Source organism: Zychaea mexicana (assembly GCF_025766255.1).
Source record: "Zychaea mexicana strain RSA 1403 chromosome Unknown BDB00scaffold_122, whole genome shotgun sequence".
Taxonomy (NCBI): Eukaryota; Fungi; Mucoromycota; class Mucoromycetes; order Mucorales; family Lichtheimiaceae; genus Zychaea; species Zychaea mexicana.
Genome location: NW_026516785.1, coordinates 111075 through 126323, shown reverse-complemented (window position 1 = coordinate 126323; position 15249 = coordinate 111075). Strand labels below are relative to the sequence as shown.

Sequence of the window (15249 nt, the reverse complement as noted above, 5' to 3'; positions counted from 1 at the left end):
GATATATTAGCAGATAGCGAGCATTGAATTGAAATTCTTGAAAATTACCTTGGAAAGGAAAGGAATAATTTTAGTTCTTTAAACACGTTTTCGAAATCCTACATAATAGATCAGAGAATGTAGTGATAACAATAAAATAAATGAAAAAATGCGCGACGTGAGTTAACGACGGTCACTCGGGCGAGCGTGAATAGCGTCACCCTGAAAGAAAGTGAACAACGGCCACTCGAGGAAGCTAAGTGCAACAGCAATCCCAAAAAAGAAAATGCGCGACGTGAGTTAACGACGGCCACTCGGGCGAGCGTGAATAGCGTCACCCTGAAAGAAAGTGAACAACGGCCACTCGAGGAAGCTAAGTGCAACAGCAATCCCAAAAAAGAAAATGCGCGACGTGAGTTAACGACGGCCACTCGGGCGAGCGTGAATAGCGTCACCCTGAAAGAAAGTGAACAACGGCCACTCGAGCAAATTGAAAAAGTAACATCGTCTAAGAAACGTGAGTTAACAACGTCCACTCGAGCAGCTAAGACGATAGTTTCACTCTAATAAAAAAAAATTCATTGAGAAACTATGAGTAATAATATATAGTAAAGATTGACAATTAAGTTAGCAATATAATAATTAAATTGATGAACAAAACCAACAGTTGTTATTATAGTTTATGTGAAAGGATGGAAGAAAAAAATATTTACCTGTTTCTATGAGTTGACTGAGCAATAATTGGTTGCTGAGCAACAAAAAAAAAGCAGAAGTTAAGAAACGCGTTCCGCAGCTTCCAATCGCCACCTTCTTCCGAAGCAACACGTTTGTTAAGTTTCAGTTGCCATGGAATTACATCGCAAAGGTACGTTGCTAAGCAAGACATAACGGGATATAAATTTTTGTTTGTATGTAACTAACATAGCAACAAATTAACCATGGTAGCTATTTCTGACTACCTCAAGGTTGCTAGGCGACCAAGTCTCGCTAACTTTGTGGATTCAAACGTGGAATTCATTGCAAACAATCTTCCTGATGATATTAAAACACTAGATCAGTATTGGTCATACCTGTTCGAAGAAGTAACTGAAAATGATGGCGTCCGTGCTGTAAGAATCAATAGATATATGGGTAATAAGAAAGGTTCTATATTAATATCTTTGATTATTAGATCAAGGTTAGAAAACCACCTAATTGGAATGCCATTTTAGTGCATGCGGTTCAGCTTACAAAAGGTTGGTTTCAGTTTGAGGATCACTTACTGTTATTTGATACTAATTTTTCGATAGTTCCAAAATCAAAGTCAACTTCCCGAGGCACGAAAAGAAGCAGTAAATCAGATTCGTCTGGATTGGAACCCGAGGAGAAACAGCCTATTATTGATTTGTTGAGAAGAATGGACGACAACAAAAATTGATATTTAGACCTGAAGAACAAAATAGGAAATGTTATTATGCTAGAATCTTCTCGAACCTTTATTTCATAGCGAATTCAAAGATATATAAAGGCAATAATCCCAATTGATATCCATTAATCGAATTGAAGCTCGGTCAAAAGAATAATAATAATAAGAAGGGAGGGAAAATTGTCAATAAAATAAAGTAAAGAAAGAAAGAAAATGAAGGGTGGGGATAATAACATTTCCTATTTTGTTCTTCAGGTCTAAATATCAATTCTAGGTCGAAAGAAATTTCTCGTAAGAATTTCTTGAGACCGTCAGAACAAAATAGGAAATGTTATTATGCTAATCCAGAGAAAAAGACTCGACAGCATCATGAAATTCGTCGTCGTTTGAGAGCACCGTTGAGGTAAAGTCCACGCGTGCCATTTGATTCCGTTGGTAGTGACGCACAAATGTATCGGCAGAAGCCCAGTTTCCAAGAGCCACAATGTTTTCCTGAGAAACACCTAGATCCAGAGCACGAGAGGCAGCCAAAGAACGGATAGAGACATTTGCTTCAGTTGTACATAACGAAATATATTCCCGATGAAGCCAAGTAGAAATCGTGGAGGCAGAGAGAGCCTGGTGTATGTTGTTAGACTTGACGAAGAGCATGCTAGAGGCGGAGCGAGCTTGTAAGGTGGGATGATCCCGGAGAACGGCGAAGCAGTGAACAGGGCACAATTCAATATCATCTGCGTGCGGATGGATACTGAAAGGCTTGATAATCCGACGCTTACCCCTGGTCTCTTTCGGGGCTACCACCTGAAAATGAAGACAACCGTTCGAGATGGAGCAAGAGGAGAAGGGAATGCGGGCCAAATCAGAGGGACGAAGGAATGCTGCCATAGCCAAAAGGAAAACCAACTTTTGTTGTAACGCCTTGATGGAGGAAGACGGTCTTGATGCAATTGAACGTGCACGTTCCAAAGCAGGTGCCACATCGATTTGAGGTCGGTGAATGGGGACGGGGGGAGCCTGTCCGAGCAAAGAGTTCAAGTACGAAGTGACGATGTTGTCTTCGCCAATACGTTTACCATCAGTGTGTAAATGAGTCACCGCTGCGCGCATTGTCTTGAGGGTTGAAGCTTGTAAATTATGTTCTTGTCGCATATCCGCCAAGAAGTTCACCAGATCGACAGACGTGAAAGATGTATGGGAGACTTGCTTGCGGTTAGCCCAAGCCAAGAACCGAAGTTGTGATTTGCGATAGAGCCTGTTGGTGTTGGAGTTGGCTAACCGTTGAGCTAAGAGATCCTCCACCGCTTGTGCATTGAGAGTCTTGTTTACTAAATTTTGGCGGACAATTGCCACACGGAGAGCATCCAGTTCTGCGGTAGTAACGGGTGTGGTGTCCATGGGGAGGTCGTCTGGATGGAATGTGGGGACAGTAGCCAAGGAAGACCTAGAGCCATTTGACGGACCATCGGGAACCAGATGGCGCTCGGCCAGTATGGGACCACCAGCGTTACCAGAGGAAGTTGCTCTTGAAGAATTTTGTTGATGACTCGAGATATGAGATTCCAGGGAGGATTTACGAAAGGATGATGGAATTTCTGCCACGGGATGGAGAACGCATCCGTGTGGAGAGCATCCGGATCCGGCATCCAAGAGACGTACTTTTGCAATAATTTGGTCGTCCTGTCGGCAAAGAGATCGATCGTGAAAGGGCCCCAAGTCTGGTAAATTTGTTGGAAGATCTCCGGCTTGATTCTCCATTGATTCTTGAAATACTGTCGACGAGATTCGAAATCGGCTATGGTGTTCTGTACTCCTTGTATATGTTGGGCTTGAATCATGATCTTGTTCTCCAGACACCACGTCCATACTTCCGTTGCCAGTTCCATGAGAGGGAGGGAGCGAGTTCCACCTTGCTTGTTGATGTAGGCCATGCTGGTCGTATTGTCGGTCCTGATCATCACCGTCTAGGTCTCCGGTAGGTGGAAAGTTTTCAAAGCTAGGTGAGCTGCCTTGAGCTCCCGCCAATTGATGGATTGGGCAGCTTCTTCCTCTGTCCAATAACCATGAGCTCGAAGATGGTTCCAACTGCAACCCCACCCGGTGTTGCTGGCATCGACAAACATTGTTTGTGAGGGTGTCGAAGGGAGCAGTGAGCGTCCATTCCATTTGCGGATGTTCGTGTACCACCATTGAAGTTCCTCCAGACTCGCTTGATCGAGAGGGCGAGGAAGATCCCAATCCGCATCTGACTTCACTGTTAAATTCTTGTAGTATAATAGGTGTCGAGTGTAAAGACGTGCCGGAAAGATCGCAAAAGTCGCCGACTGAATACGCATCGTTAAGCTGTGAATGGTCCTGGGGGATTGACGATGTGGTTTGTCCAGTACTTGCTTGATCGATCGACGAATGTCCCGAAGCTTGGCTGGTGGCAGGAGAGCTGTCATCGAGCGGGTATTCAATACAAAGCCGAGATGCTCCAATTGTTGAGTTGCGGTGAGAACTGACTTCTTGTAATTGACTAGCCAACCTAGATGTTGTAAAAGAGAGACAACCTGATAAGCCTGTTCCATCGCCAAATGCTTGGACTCCGCGATGAGAAGCCAATCGTCCAAGTATGCTGAGATCCTGATTCCTAGAGAGCGCAAGTGTTCTAATATGGGCCTGCAAACTTTGGTGAAGACAAAGGGACTTGTGGACAAGCCGAAGGCGGTCGTACAATATTGGTAAACTTGGCCTTTCCAAGTTAGACGTAAGAACCTTCTCGAAGCTGGGTGAAGACCTATGTGCAGAAATGCGTCGGACAAGTCGATAGAAACTAGATAATCGTTGGGTTTGATCATTAGAGCCACTTCCCGAATAGTTTCCATCTTGAAATGAGGGGCATCCAGATATTGATTCAGCCGTTTGAGGTTGAAGACTGGTCGAACGCCGCCATCCTTCTTCGGGATGACAAACATTGAGCTGTAAAAGCCTGGTGTTTGACGGACTTCTGTGTTGGAAACGGGTTCGATTGCTTGCTTGGACAATAAGTCTTGGATTGCCTGATCTATCAATGGAGTCTGTTCCGGGCCAAAAGGCTGGATGGGCGTTGGTGTTGTTGTCGTTGGTGGTTGTGTGTGGAATTGAATTTTGTAGCCGTGTGCGATTGTGGTGTCGACGAATGAGTTGATTGAAATTTGAGTCCAATGTGTATAAAACTTGCTGAGCCGACCTCCGACTGGGTCGGATGTTGCTGTTGTACGAGCCGTTGTTGAGATTACTGACGAAAAGGGTTGGTGTGCTTCTTGTTGTTGTAGCTGCTGTTGTTGGCACGAAAGGTGTTGTTGTTGTTGTTGTTGTTGTTGTTGTTGTTGCGGCCGCTGTGGTTGCTGTTGTTGGTGTTGTTGTTGGTGTTGTTGCTGTTGTTGTTGAAACCACCCTGCTGAGAGGGTGGACCTGATCGAAAAAACTGCTGGTCGGGAAAATTCGAGAAAGAACCAGAAGATTGAGAGTAGTCATTGGGAGCCCGACGACGTTGACGTTTATTGATAGTCGCTTCTCGAGTAGCCTTGCGTGCTGTAGTTTGTTGAATCAATGTGTGTTGGAACTCGTCAAGAGGGAGCGTGTAATTGACCTCGTTACCAGCTTTCAACGAAAAGGAAGGATTGATGGCACGAAGAGCGATATTGTTACGAGCGTGAGTCATAGAGGCACCGACATGCAATAAGAGCTTGCGGATATCACGAAGCATTGTACAATAGCGTTCCAAATTAGGGTTGTCCGCTTCAGAGGTGACCAATTCATGACTGAGAATGTCAAGAGGGCGGTAAACAGCTGACAATTGATATTGCAGTTGCTTCAAGGAGTTGTCCTCATAGCGCTGACCTTTGTTCATTGCACGTTCCGCTGTGGGGATAGTAGCCGGAGCCTTGTAGTCCACGTGCGCCATGGGAGGGTAGGACTCGATGATGGTTTTACGTTCTGAGTCAGAGAGTAGCGACGAAGTGTGCAATGGAACATCCAAATTCATCAATTCAGTAAGACCTTCAGAAGGAGACCAATCGTAATGGGGTCGAGTACCCATGGAGTGTAAGGGAAGGGTAGCAGTGTCATCCGCTGACTGCATAGGAGTAGTAGTAGCACCGTGGAGTTGTTCCTGTAGAGCAACAATTTGTTGTTGCATCATGTGTAATTGTTCTTCCAGGGGCGACATTGGGAAGTTGAAATTGAGAAAAATGGAAGGGATAGAATAGAGATGTGAGGAAGCTGGTAATGACCGAGCGAAAAAGAAGATTAATGTATATCAATTGGATTTATTGCCTTTATATATCTTTGAATTCGCTATGAAATAAAGGTTCGAGAAGATTCTAGCATAATAACATTTCCTATTTTGTTCTGACGGTCTCAAGAGATTCTTACGAGAAATTTCTTTCGACCTAGAATCGGGAAATGTTTCAAATCTTGGGGCAGGGCAGGAAGAGGAAGAGTATTCTGCTCTCAGTTTGATCTAGTTGGGCTACCGTGATTATAGTTTACTAACAGGCATCATCAAGATCCAAATCGATTGAGTGCACGGCAAAAAAACATAGAGTTAGCCAGCAGAATACGAATATACTCACATTTTGCAGATTACTTCGTCGGCAATTTGAGATTGTAATTCGATGCTTTTGAAGCCTTCAAAAGCATTTGAAAGCTTTCCAGAGCATTTGACGATATCAAAAAGCATTAAGCTACAAACTTGGATTTCCGACGCGATAGCCTAATAAAAAACAATACAATAACATTTTCATCCTTTCAATTCAGAAAAAAAAAAGCTTTGCTTCAACTGCCATCGTAGTGTTCAGTGGTGGCTGTAGGAAGACAAGTTTATGGGAGTGCCATTGATATGAACAGCGCTTACATTATGCAATCAATGAATTAAATAGAAATCTCAGCTAACCGATACCATGGCGACTCTTTAAAGAGAGTTCAACGTCTGCGGTTGACCCAGGCAACTAGGTCCAAAGTATCGAGAATGGATGTCGTTTAGAACAGCTCGCTTACTCTTTTCGTATTTGCTGTCATTGTTGAAGTCTGAGGTTTCCTGCACTGTAAAAAAATAACAAAGAGGCCAGGCCAGGCGTAGCAATTGCGTGTATGTGATGTGTGTGGTAGGTAGCACACACTCATTTTTAGCCGGCTCCCAGGGCCGAAGCCTTGCCCTTCGTTTTCCTTTGTTTCTTTTTATACCACACACACTCACTCAACCCTTTTGCTCTTCCTCTTCTCTTCGCTCCCTTACTCGTTGAATTACAAGACACACTACTCGCCAACCTTTCAAAGGTCTTCTCCCCGCCCACCACTACCACCGCCGCTACCCACCCCTTTTTACTCTAAACTTTGTTTTTGTCGCCAAGAATGAGCGGCGCACGCTTCATTGGCTCGAAAATCTCGGTAAGAAGAGCCCTTTAATGTATTTTTTTTCCTTTGTTTCTTAGCCTCGACGCGGAAACTAAATCAGACCGTTTTGAACCTATATGCAGCTCGTGTCAAAAAGCGATATACGCTATATTGGTATCCTTCACGACATTGATCCTCAGAATGCGACACTGGCACTCGAGCAAGGTAAAGAAAAACAACAAGGGAGGAGGGTGGTAGTGGGAGTAGCGCTAAACTTCTCACGCTGTTCTTTTTATATTCCCAAGTCGTATCGCTTGGCACCGAGGGCAGACGGGGCGGAAATCCGATGGATGAAATACCGCCTTCGGATAACGTATTCAAGTACATTGTCTTTCGAGGCTCGGATGTGAAGGACCTGCAGGTGTTTGAGGGGCCACCCGCCCAGCCTGCTGCAACGCAACAGCCTTATGTGGCCAATGACCTTGTACGTCTGTCGTAAACCTTATGCTGTTTTTGGTGATCCCCAGCACGCGCGCACGAAATACCTGTAATACTCATTGTTAATGTTTCTGCTCTATAGAACTCGCCCGGCTATTATCCACCATCCATGGTGCAGCAACAGCAGCAGCCTCCTCCTCCTCCTCCTCCTCCCCCTCCTCTTTTCCCTCAACCGCAACTTCAGCAACAGCAACAACAGCCATTTTCATCCTATCCGCCTTATGGATTTGAGCCTTACAGAGGAGTGACAGCAGCGCCAATGCCTCCTCCTGTCATGGGCTTCCCTGGATATTACCATCCTCCACCACCTCTTCCGCAACAACAACAACCGCAACATTCTACAGCATCGCCCGCCCTAATGCAGATGCCTGAACCGTTCCATCAACCCGATTTTCCGCCACCTTCCTTGATGGCGCCAGCCATGGAGGTTCCACACGAGATACCAATGACGACCACTACTACATCGACAACGGCGACAACACTATCATCGTCGCAACACCCTGTAGCCGGAGACGAGTCCCTGCAACAACCCCAATCCCAATTGCCTTTGCCACCGCTTCAGCAAACCCCACCACCGCTAGTATCTCCCCAACAGCAACAGCAGCAGCAGCAGCAAGTTGTTGCTCCAAAACCGGACCTCAAGGACGATAGTCAGGTGACGACAAAGAAAGAGGGAGGAGCAGCAGCAACAGCAACACGAGGTGGAAGAAAGACGAGTGGGTCCGAAGAAATTGCCTCATCTGTTGAAAAGCTTGCCAAATCCGTTAGCGAACTGGGCGTTGGCAAGGAGCGACCTCCCAATGCCACTATTACTAGCAGTACCACTGCTACTACTACTGCTGCTAACACAACTATTATGGTTGCAGACGATAACGACCCAACGACTTCTTCGACCACAACTATTGCACGAGGTTTGTGTTAAATGCTTAAAAAAGGAGGGGAACGCGTAAAAAAAGGATTGGAGTTGAAGTTGAAGTTTTCTTTGCTGTGGGCTTAACAGCAAGAGTTTTAATGTGAGTAACCGTAATAGACAAGCGCCAATCGCGAAATGGAGCGAGAATGACGCGCAATAATAGCACCAGAAAAGCATCCAAGAATGGAACTGTAGTTCCTTTACAGGACTTTGATTTTGCCTCATCGAATGCCAAGTTTGACAAGGAGCAAGTTTTGCGTAGTTTGTTTGATACCGGGACTACCAGCATTAGTATTAGCAACGGCGGTAGCAGCAGCAATAAGAACAACCACAGTAACAACAAAAATATTAATAGCCATAACAACAAGAAGAACAAGAGTGAGGAAAAAGCAAAAGGAGCAAAGAAGGATGATGAAGAAGTGATTGTCATTCCAGAAGCGGATACCTTTTACGACAAGTCCAAGAGTTTCTTTGATGATATTTCATGTGATGCCAAGGAGCGCGCTGAATTAAAGAAAACAGGGTATGTGTCTATTTATACACAGTGGAAAAGCGAAGCCAAAAAGAGGGATTTCCGGGTGAAATGATAAATAATACGTTCATTGATTTCTATCATAATTAATGCTCATGGTGTAATAGTGGCGACGATTATCGCAAGAAGCACCAGCAAGAGCAGAAACTAAACTTGGAAACGTTTGGTGAACTGTCGGTGGAGACGACTGGACGCCGTGGAGGCCGTGGAAGAAGTGGTGGAAGAGGAAGAGGAGGCCGTGGTAGCGCCAGAGGCCGTGGTGGCAGACCACTTCAAGGTGCAGCCTAAGGAATGTTTGTATGAAAGGCCGAGTTATTACATAGTCATGCACCATTTTCTTCCATACCTTTATTTTTTGAGTGAATTCATGACAATTATGATCGTTGTCGGGTCTTCTTTCATATAGTAGCCTGAAAATATTATATTACTACACTTTCTTTATCTATACATCATCAGGTTTGGCCAATCTTTTTCCACATCCTATCTCATCTTATATTTCTGGATATAGTCTCCTTACAGTACTTCGAATACACATCCATGAATCGAACTGCTTTGATGATAATAGCACTCCAGTATCTTGAGCATTAGAAGAAGCATCCCCTGTCTTCTCCAGCAACTTCTTGATTAAAATATTGATGACAATGTGATGGTTTTTGTACAGAAAAGAGAGTGGCGTACATGTGGTCTATTCGTACAAAGGGGTTTATAATGAAGATGTATGATTTGCTTTTCAAAGCAGGAGTTTTGAGGTTGCATCTTTGGCATAAAAGCTTCAAAACTCGTGGATCCGCAGGGAAGTCTTCCATTACCACCTCTATATAATACCCTTTGCGCTCACTGCTGCTATCTGCACATACACATTGATACCTCCTTCTTTACAGCTGCTTGTACACAATTCCATATATCACTAAGCATATCTTCATATGCGCAACACACGTGTAGTATGTCATTGGAAAGAAGCTTCTATTACTTTTTTCGGTGGGGTCTACTCTACTCTATTTATATATCAAATACAACAGGGCGTTGGCTAGCTCTGTACCGCCGATCGCAAATGCACGCGTTAATCATTAATGTTGCTCCGTTCGGTGTGTACTGCCAGCCATGATCTTCGTGAATGTGACCGAAAATGTGTACTCGTGGTCGGATCGCTTCAACTTTGGTTCTAAGATGTGGGCAGCCAACATGTTGCCCGCCGCGAGCAATTCGGTCTTGATAGCCAAATGGAGGGGTATGAGTAACCAGAATGTCAATATCTTCAGGGATCGCTTCCCATATATCTTTAAACATGGCGTAAAAAAATAAGTATCAGAGTTGCATGACATTGAAAAAAGACTACTTTTGACAACGGAAAAGCTACTTACTGCGTAGACTATGCAGCATGAACGCGCCTCCGATGTGGAAGGGTGCTAATGTGAAAGTGTCACGACAGGTTTTAGAATCACACAAAGCCCTTTTCTTTATGTTATCATCACCAATTGTTTTCATAATAGTGAAAAAGAAGCTGTATCTTACCATATGGACTAACGAACATCTTGTGTCTACCAAGCGACTGCGGTAGTCGGAAGGACTCATGCTCCAAATAAGTGATGTTTGCATGGTCCATTCTTGCCAAGAATTGTTGCTTGTCCTTCACGAATCCAAATTTATCGTCGAGAACATGGTCATGGTTGCCTGCTGTAACGATTTTTATCCTACTCGCATAGTGCGTCGTTGACAAAATATTTGATCTTTAGCATTGCTGATGCGTGGGGTTGTTGGTGTGGTGTTTCGCATGAATGGATGATTACGTACTTGTGAGGTAGTGATTCAATCCAAGCGATAGTTCTCTCGAATTCGTCGTACGAGCTGACTCTTGTCAAGTCGCCGGCATGGACTAGAATCCATGAAATGTAATCGTTAGCCACGATCATGCATATAATTAAGAAATAGCAGTAAGAGGAGGATGAGGTTGTTGTTGTTAGTTTACCAAATACGTCACCATCGGGTATAGGGAATGAAAAGTTGAGTCTGCCGTGGGTATCCGAGACGCACACAAATCTACAAGCATGCGGTTCCTTTTCCTTTAGATAATCCAAAGAATCAGTAGCATGGATCATGATGGAGACGGAAGATAAAGGGGTTGGAGAATAAGAAGAAGAAGGGGCAGAGTAAGAAAAAAAGAAAGAAAAGGTGAGTTTCGTTGTTGCTGCGGGTGTAGCACTGCGGTTGGGGTGGGGGGGGGGCACACCGGGATACGCTCTGTGTCACTATCAAATATATACGAAATCGTGATTCTTCAAATGGCAAAGAAACCCCTGTGCCGTCGTTCTTTGTTTTACTTGTTCTATTTTTTATTCCTCTCGACCTTCACTTTCGGTTCAATGACATCAGCCTCGTTCCATAATGATCTACCTACACTTGAGCAAGTGTTGACCCGCAAAACACAGCCACCTGTGTGTTTATACAATTTATACATTATCATGCGTGATCGCCTACACATGGAAGAAGTACTTGATTTCTATCTCGACGTACAACATCATGAGCTGCTTTGGCGCCGCTACGTAAAGACCATGCGACGATCCGGGTATCTGACTGAAGAAGATTTAGCTGATGGATTCCAATCGCCTCGCGTATTGAGTCGATTATCCCAGGTCAGCTCATTGGACGAGAAAAAGAGTTCGCCTTTGTCTTCAACAGCAACTTTGAAAAAATCGCTTGCACCACCACCACCACAACAACAACAACAACAGCCAGTTCCGAGACTCGAAGAAGACTTTTTGGAAGATTCATTTGTGCCATTAGAACGACCACCATTGGACCAAACTCGAGAACGATTGCATCAAAAGGCCATTTTGAACAGACATGACTTGACCGACTCGGCACATCGAATTTTGTTGCGATATTTGGTACCTTCGGCATCCAAGGAACTGACACAGTTACCGCCGGAATTGAAAGCAACCATGCGACGACAGTTGGAGGATGGCGGTCGGGACGATCCGCTCGTGTTTACCGATGGCAAGGAGTATCTGTTTGAATATATGCGCCGGAACGCGTATCCCAAATTCTTACGGTTGAAGGTGTGGGGCAACCTGACGCTGTGGCAGCAAATGCTTCGATTAGTCATAGGCCTTGTTGCCCTGTTGGCCGGTCTTACGGTTGCTTTCAGTTTGATCTTTCTTGGTTATCCACAATGGGGCGTACGATTTTGGGTAAGCAGTAATAAATTAAATTAAATAAGCTAATTTATATACTAGACAAGGGAGGGAAATTAGCAGTAACTCAACAACCGCTATATGGGTTTATTTCTTATTCTCGTCAGGTGCTGTTGCCGCTATGGATCGGTGTGTTGAATATCTTGTCCTTCTTGACGGGCTTAGACCCTATTTGGGCTCTTGTTTTCAACGTGAGGTAAGTATGGGACAATGGTGCTGATACGTGTACGCCTGGGGGATACTAAAAGGGTTCTCTGTATTTTTTTGGGACTAGTGAAACCACAACGTTCAAATTTAACAAGATACGACAACCCGAAGTCAAACGGATCTTACGGTCGCGATCATTATGGCTGCTGGCTGTCAGTCTCGTAATAGCAGTTGTGTTGACCATCATCTTTGCTGCTGTACCGTCAAAGCGACTGTAAAAGTACAGCCTTACCTGCTTTCCCCCTACTGTTATTACCACATCACAAATGATAGTTATCACACCTCATACACCCTCGCTCACGAAAATCTTTCAGATACACACATGCGCGTGCGCTAAATTTGTTTCTTTACCATTACTCGCTAACACCTTTCGCCTCCTTTATTGTATTACTGCTGTATACCATCTCATATCCACTAGTTTTTATCAATTCAAACTTTCTTATAGTTACCCTTTTTAGTAGAATCCAATCCTCAATTTTCCCTCTGCACACAAAAATGCTCCTCACCGATTCACATAACTAACTACTTGGCATCTCTTCGTGTTTGTGTTATTTTTCGTCCAATAACAAGGATCAAAACGAAAAGAAAAAGACAGGCCGTAAAAGAAAGTGCATAATGATGATCTTTGTTTTTGCTTCGGATCTACCTAAATTTGGTACCATTATTCCAATAGCTTGTAGCGAGCCATCCATCTCCATATATATACTTCCGCAATGTAATTGTCTGGGCTAATATAATTAGTACCGGCGATCATGAAAACCATTTACTTGATATCCAACACATGTTAGTGATGACGTACGGATATGAGGTAGTAAGGGGTGGTTGCAGCAAAGGCGGTACATAATATAGCACTTGGTTAAATTGTTTGTCTATGTATTGATGTGACATCACGTTTCTGCACGTTCTATGCAGGTCCTTATAAAAACTGTTGTATGTGTGTACATGTAAAGGCAGATAGAGAGAAGAGAGTATGTAATAACGCCATTTTTCATACATGTTTTGTATACCGATAGCGAGAGAAAAGATCAACGCCCAGGAGAAGGAGCGTTATTGTTGTTAGCGGGCTTACATACTATGTTATGCATGCTTGTTTATCATGATCCCACACTATTACATATCCCTGAGAGCATTAAAGCTCAAGAAACTGATTTACACCAAAAGAAGTAAACCATGCAAGAGCCAAAAAGTGGATCGATGTTGAGTGGGAGGACAAGCAAGTGAGTGATGCGACGATGGGTCTGCGGTCTTCCCGAGACCAAAATAAAATATTCACATCTCTCGTCAACATCTTCTTTATCTCTCTCTCTCTCTTTCTTCCTCTCTCTCGCACTGTTTCTTCTGCTTCACATACTACTCTTTCCTCTTCCTGCATTATCGTTCTCTGTTTTTTTTTTGGATAAATGGATGCTCCAGGCTCATCGAAACGTCAAGACTATCAATATCAACACCATTCATCATCGTCCAATGAAGGAGATCTTCCACAACCTATCTTACCCTGGGTATTATCATCAGGTAGCGGTAACGGTGGGAATGTTGATCGACACTCGGCAGTAAGCACGCTGTCCCGCAGCTCGGTGGATACAACTGCAGCCGGGAGTGTCCACTTGGTGAAGCGTAACATTCAAGATCCTACAGTAAAACGAAAAATGCGATGGTCTTCATTCAAGTGGTGGATCCTGATGACCAATTCATTGGTAAGGAATATCTAGTTGGCATGATGGCATGAGTGTATCACCCTGAGCATACTGCATGTTATAACTCCAAAACAACTTGGGACTTGTCTTTTTTTAGTTTGAGATCTCTAATACTTATAAAAAGAAAAGCTACTAACTTATAACATATAATATAGCTATTCTGTTACGGATTGGGCATTTTACTCTTGGCATTGCTTACATTTTTCAAATGTAAGTATCAAAAACATGATCATCAGTCACTAGCACTTTATATTTTTTAGTCTACGTATTTTGGGATGTTATACCCTTTTTATCCGTTAAAAAAAAGCTCGGTGTGCCTAAGTTGGTTAACCTATATGCTTCCTTTTAAGTTTACGCTCGAGCCGATATTGTTATTGTAGGCGAAAGAACGTTATTAAACAGTAAGTGATGATCTGTACCCTTGATAGCTATTTCCTTCAGTTATATATTCAACAGGATAGTGTTATATCATTAGCCCTGCTAGTGCCACATCTCTCTATGCCAACTTATTTTACTTTTCGACACGTGAATGTCCAAGATTTATTTATTCTATTATGTATCTGAATTACTAAGAATTTCGTTATCTAGTGGTGACTGCAACAGGTGTATTATGTCTTATCACGTCATTCATTGGCTATGTCGGCATTATACTTAACAACCGTGGCGCTCTTACTCTGTACAATCTTATGCTTTGGCTCACGTTTGCAATGATTGCTGCGATCGGATACGTATCTTATCGTAAAAACAAATGGAACATTGAAGGCAAACTTTCGTATCAATGGCATTACGACCTAACTTCGGATGGTCGTGCTAGAATCCAAGCCAATGTAAGTTCTTGCTCTGAGAAGGAGAAGGATAGGGGGGTGGACAGCGACTCGTATTGTATTTTGTAACTCACGAAAAAAAACCATCAATCGCGAACTATTTCATAGCTCCATTGCTGCGGCTATAAAGAATTTACGGATTTCCATCAACAATCCGGCCTGTGCTTTCCACGAACCATTCTGCCTGGATGCCGGTTCAAGTATACCCAATTCACACGACAGGCGTTGACGGATTGCTTTATAGTGGCATTTTCGTTAGTCCCTCTTCATATATTTGTCTTGATTTCGGCATTGCTTTGCTCCAACCATGTCAATCGCAAGTTTGGTAAAGGATTGCCACCCAAGATTTATCGATTGGATTATCGTGGCATTGTTGCAGGTATATAGCAGCTCATATAGGTGCCTTTTATTGACTTACGATAGTACAATGTTTACTAACTTCATTCTATCTTTTGCGCCCACCAAACAAATGACGCAAAAGGCACACCCACAGGAAGTACTCACAATTTGTTTAATGACGGACTCGTCCAACGACCTGCTTCTCACCCACCACTCCATCCACAAGCATAATTGTAGTGATCTTTCACTGCTTATCCGGATCTTTCTTGTATTTATACATATGTACATTTGCTCTTCTGCATATACTACATC

At 43.6% G+C, this 15249-nt stretch overlaps 7 protein-coding genes across 7 annotated transcripts; 4 read left to right on the top strand and 3 right to left on the bottom strand.

The window, feature by feature from the left end:
* Positions 1–325: 325 nt before the first annotated feature.
* Positions 326–1354, bottom strand: BDB00DRAFT_851114 (uncharacterized protein). The gene is made up of 3 exons (XM_053125485.1): positions 1242–1354; positions 693–1137; positions 326–568 (listed from the first exon to the last, which is right to left on the bottom strand). Exons 2-3 carry the CDS (start codon positions 863–865, stop codon positions 538–540), a joined length of 204 nt encoding a protein of 67 aa, XP_052974204.1. The 5' UTR covers positions 866–1137; positions 1242–1354; the 3' UTR covers positions 326–537.
* Positions 1355–1723: 369 nt separating this feature from the next.
* Positions 1724–2185, bottom strand: BDB00DRAFT_750542 (uncharacterized protein; the record flags this gene model as incomplete). The annotated part of the gene is made up of 1 exon (XM_053118608.1): positions 1724–2185. A coding segment is annotated over one exon (462 nt), but the record flags the coding sequence as incomplete, so codon positions are not given.
* A 4572-nt stretch (positions 2186–6757) lies between these two features.
* Positions 6758–8970, top strand: BDB00DRAFT_877995 (Scd6-like Sm domain-containing protein; the record flags this gene model as incomplete). The annotated part of the gene is made up of 6 exons (XM_053127679.1): positions 6758–6793; positions 6883–6964; positions 7045–7223; positions 7320–8148; positions 8268–8673; positions 8790–8970. The coding sequence occupies 6 exons, from the start codon at positions 6758–6760 to the stop codon at positions 8968–8970; spliced, it is 1713 nt and encodes a 570-aa protein (XP_052974202.1).
* Positions 8971–9631: 661 nt separating this feature from the next.
* BDB00DRAFT_851095 (Metallo-dependent phosphatase-like protein) lies at positions 9632–10886 on the bottom strand. Its single transcript, XM_053125484.1, has 5 exons — positions 10649–10886; positions 10474–10555; positions 10195–10373; positions 10044–10088; positions 9632–9959 (listed from the first exon to the last, which is right to left on the bottom strand). Exons 1-5 carry the CDS (start codon positions 10776–10778, stop codon positions 9682–9684), a joined length of 714 nt encoding a protein of 237 aa, XP_052974201.1. The 5' UTR covers positions 10779–10886; the 3' UTR covers positions 9632–9681.
* Positions 10887–11042: 156 nt separating this feature from the next.
* On the top strand, positions 11043–11894 carry BDB00DRAFT_885040 (uncharacterized protein; the record flags this gene model as incomplete). The annotated part of the gene is made up of 2 exons (XM_053128378.1): positions 11043–11312; positions 11508–11894. The coding sequence occupies 2 exons, from the start codon at positions 11043–11045 to the stop codon at positions 11892–11894; spliced, it is 657 nt and encodes a 218-aa protein (XP_052974200.1).
* Positions 11895–13390: 1496 nt separating this feature from the next.
* Positions 13391–13984, top strand: BDB00DRAFT_851091 (uncharacterized protein). The gene is made up of 2 exons (XM_053125483.1): positions 13391–13774; positions 13872–13984. Exons 1-2 carry the CDS (start codon positions 13481–13483, stop codon positions 13908–13910), a joined length of 333 nt encoding a protein of 110 aa, XP_052974199.1. The 5' UTR covers positions 13391–13480; the 3' UTR covers positions 13911–13984.
* Positions 13985–14042: 58 nt separating this feature from the next.
* On the top strand, positions 14043–15238 carry BDB00DRAFT_86329 (uncharacterized protein). Its single transcript, XM_053126119.1, has 4 exons — positions 14043–14175; positions 14363–14601; positions 14707–14977; positions 15080–15238. Coding segments are annotated over exons 1-4 (600 nt in total). The 5' UTR covers positions 14043–14174; the 3' UTR covers positions 15169–15238.
* Positions 15239–15249: the final 11 nt, after the last annotated feature.

Bases quoted from the DNA above. Each gene is read 5' to 3' on its own strand.
- BDB00DRAFT_851114 (XM_053125485.1), bottom strand. From the start codon at position 865: ATGTCTTGCTTAGCAACGTACCTTTGCGATGTAATTCCATGGCAACTG. The intron at 569-692 runs GTAAATATTTTT...TATTACTCATAG, and splicing joins CAGTCAACTCATAGAAACAG to TTTCTCAATGAATTTTTTTT.
- BDB00DRAFT_851095 (XM_053125484.1), bottom strand. From the start codon at position 10,778: ATGATCCATGCTACTGATTCTTTGGATTATCTAAAGGAAAAGGAACCG. The intron at 10,556-10,648 runs GTAAACTAACAA...CATGGATTCTAG, and splicing joins ACCCGATGGTGACGTATTTG to TCCATGCCGGCGACTTGACA. The intron at 10,089-10,194 runs GTAAGATACAGC...CTTTCACATTAG, and splicing joins GATGTTCGTTAGTCCATATG to CACCCTTCCACATCGGAGGC.
- BDB00DRAFT_851091 (XM_053125483.1), top strand. From the start codon at position 13,481: ATGGATGCTCCAGGCTCATCGAAACGTCAAGACTATCAATATCAACAC. The intron at 13,775-13,871 runs GTAAGGAATATC...GTCTTTTTTTAG, and splicing joins TCCTGATGACCAATTCATTG to TTTGAGATCTCTAATACTTA.
- BDB00DRAFT_86329 (XM_053126119.1), top strand. The intron at 14,602-14,706 runs GTAAGTTCTTGC...ACTATTTCATAG, and splicing joins GTGCTAGAATCCAAGCCAAT to CTCCATTGCTGCGGCTATAA. The intron at 14,978-15,079 runs GTATATAGCAGC...ATGACGCAAAAG, and splicing joins TTATCGTGGCATTGTTGCAG to GCACACCCACAGGAAGTACT.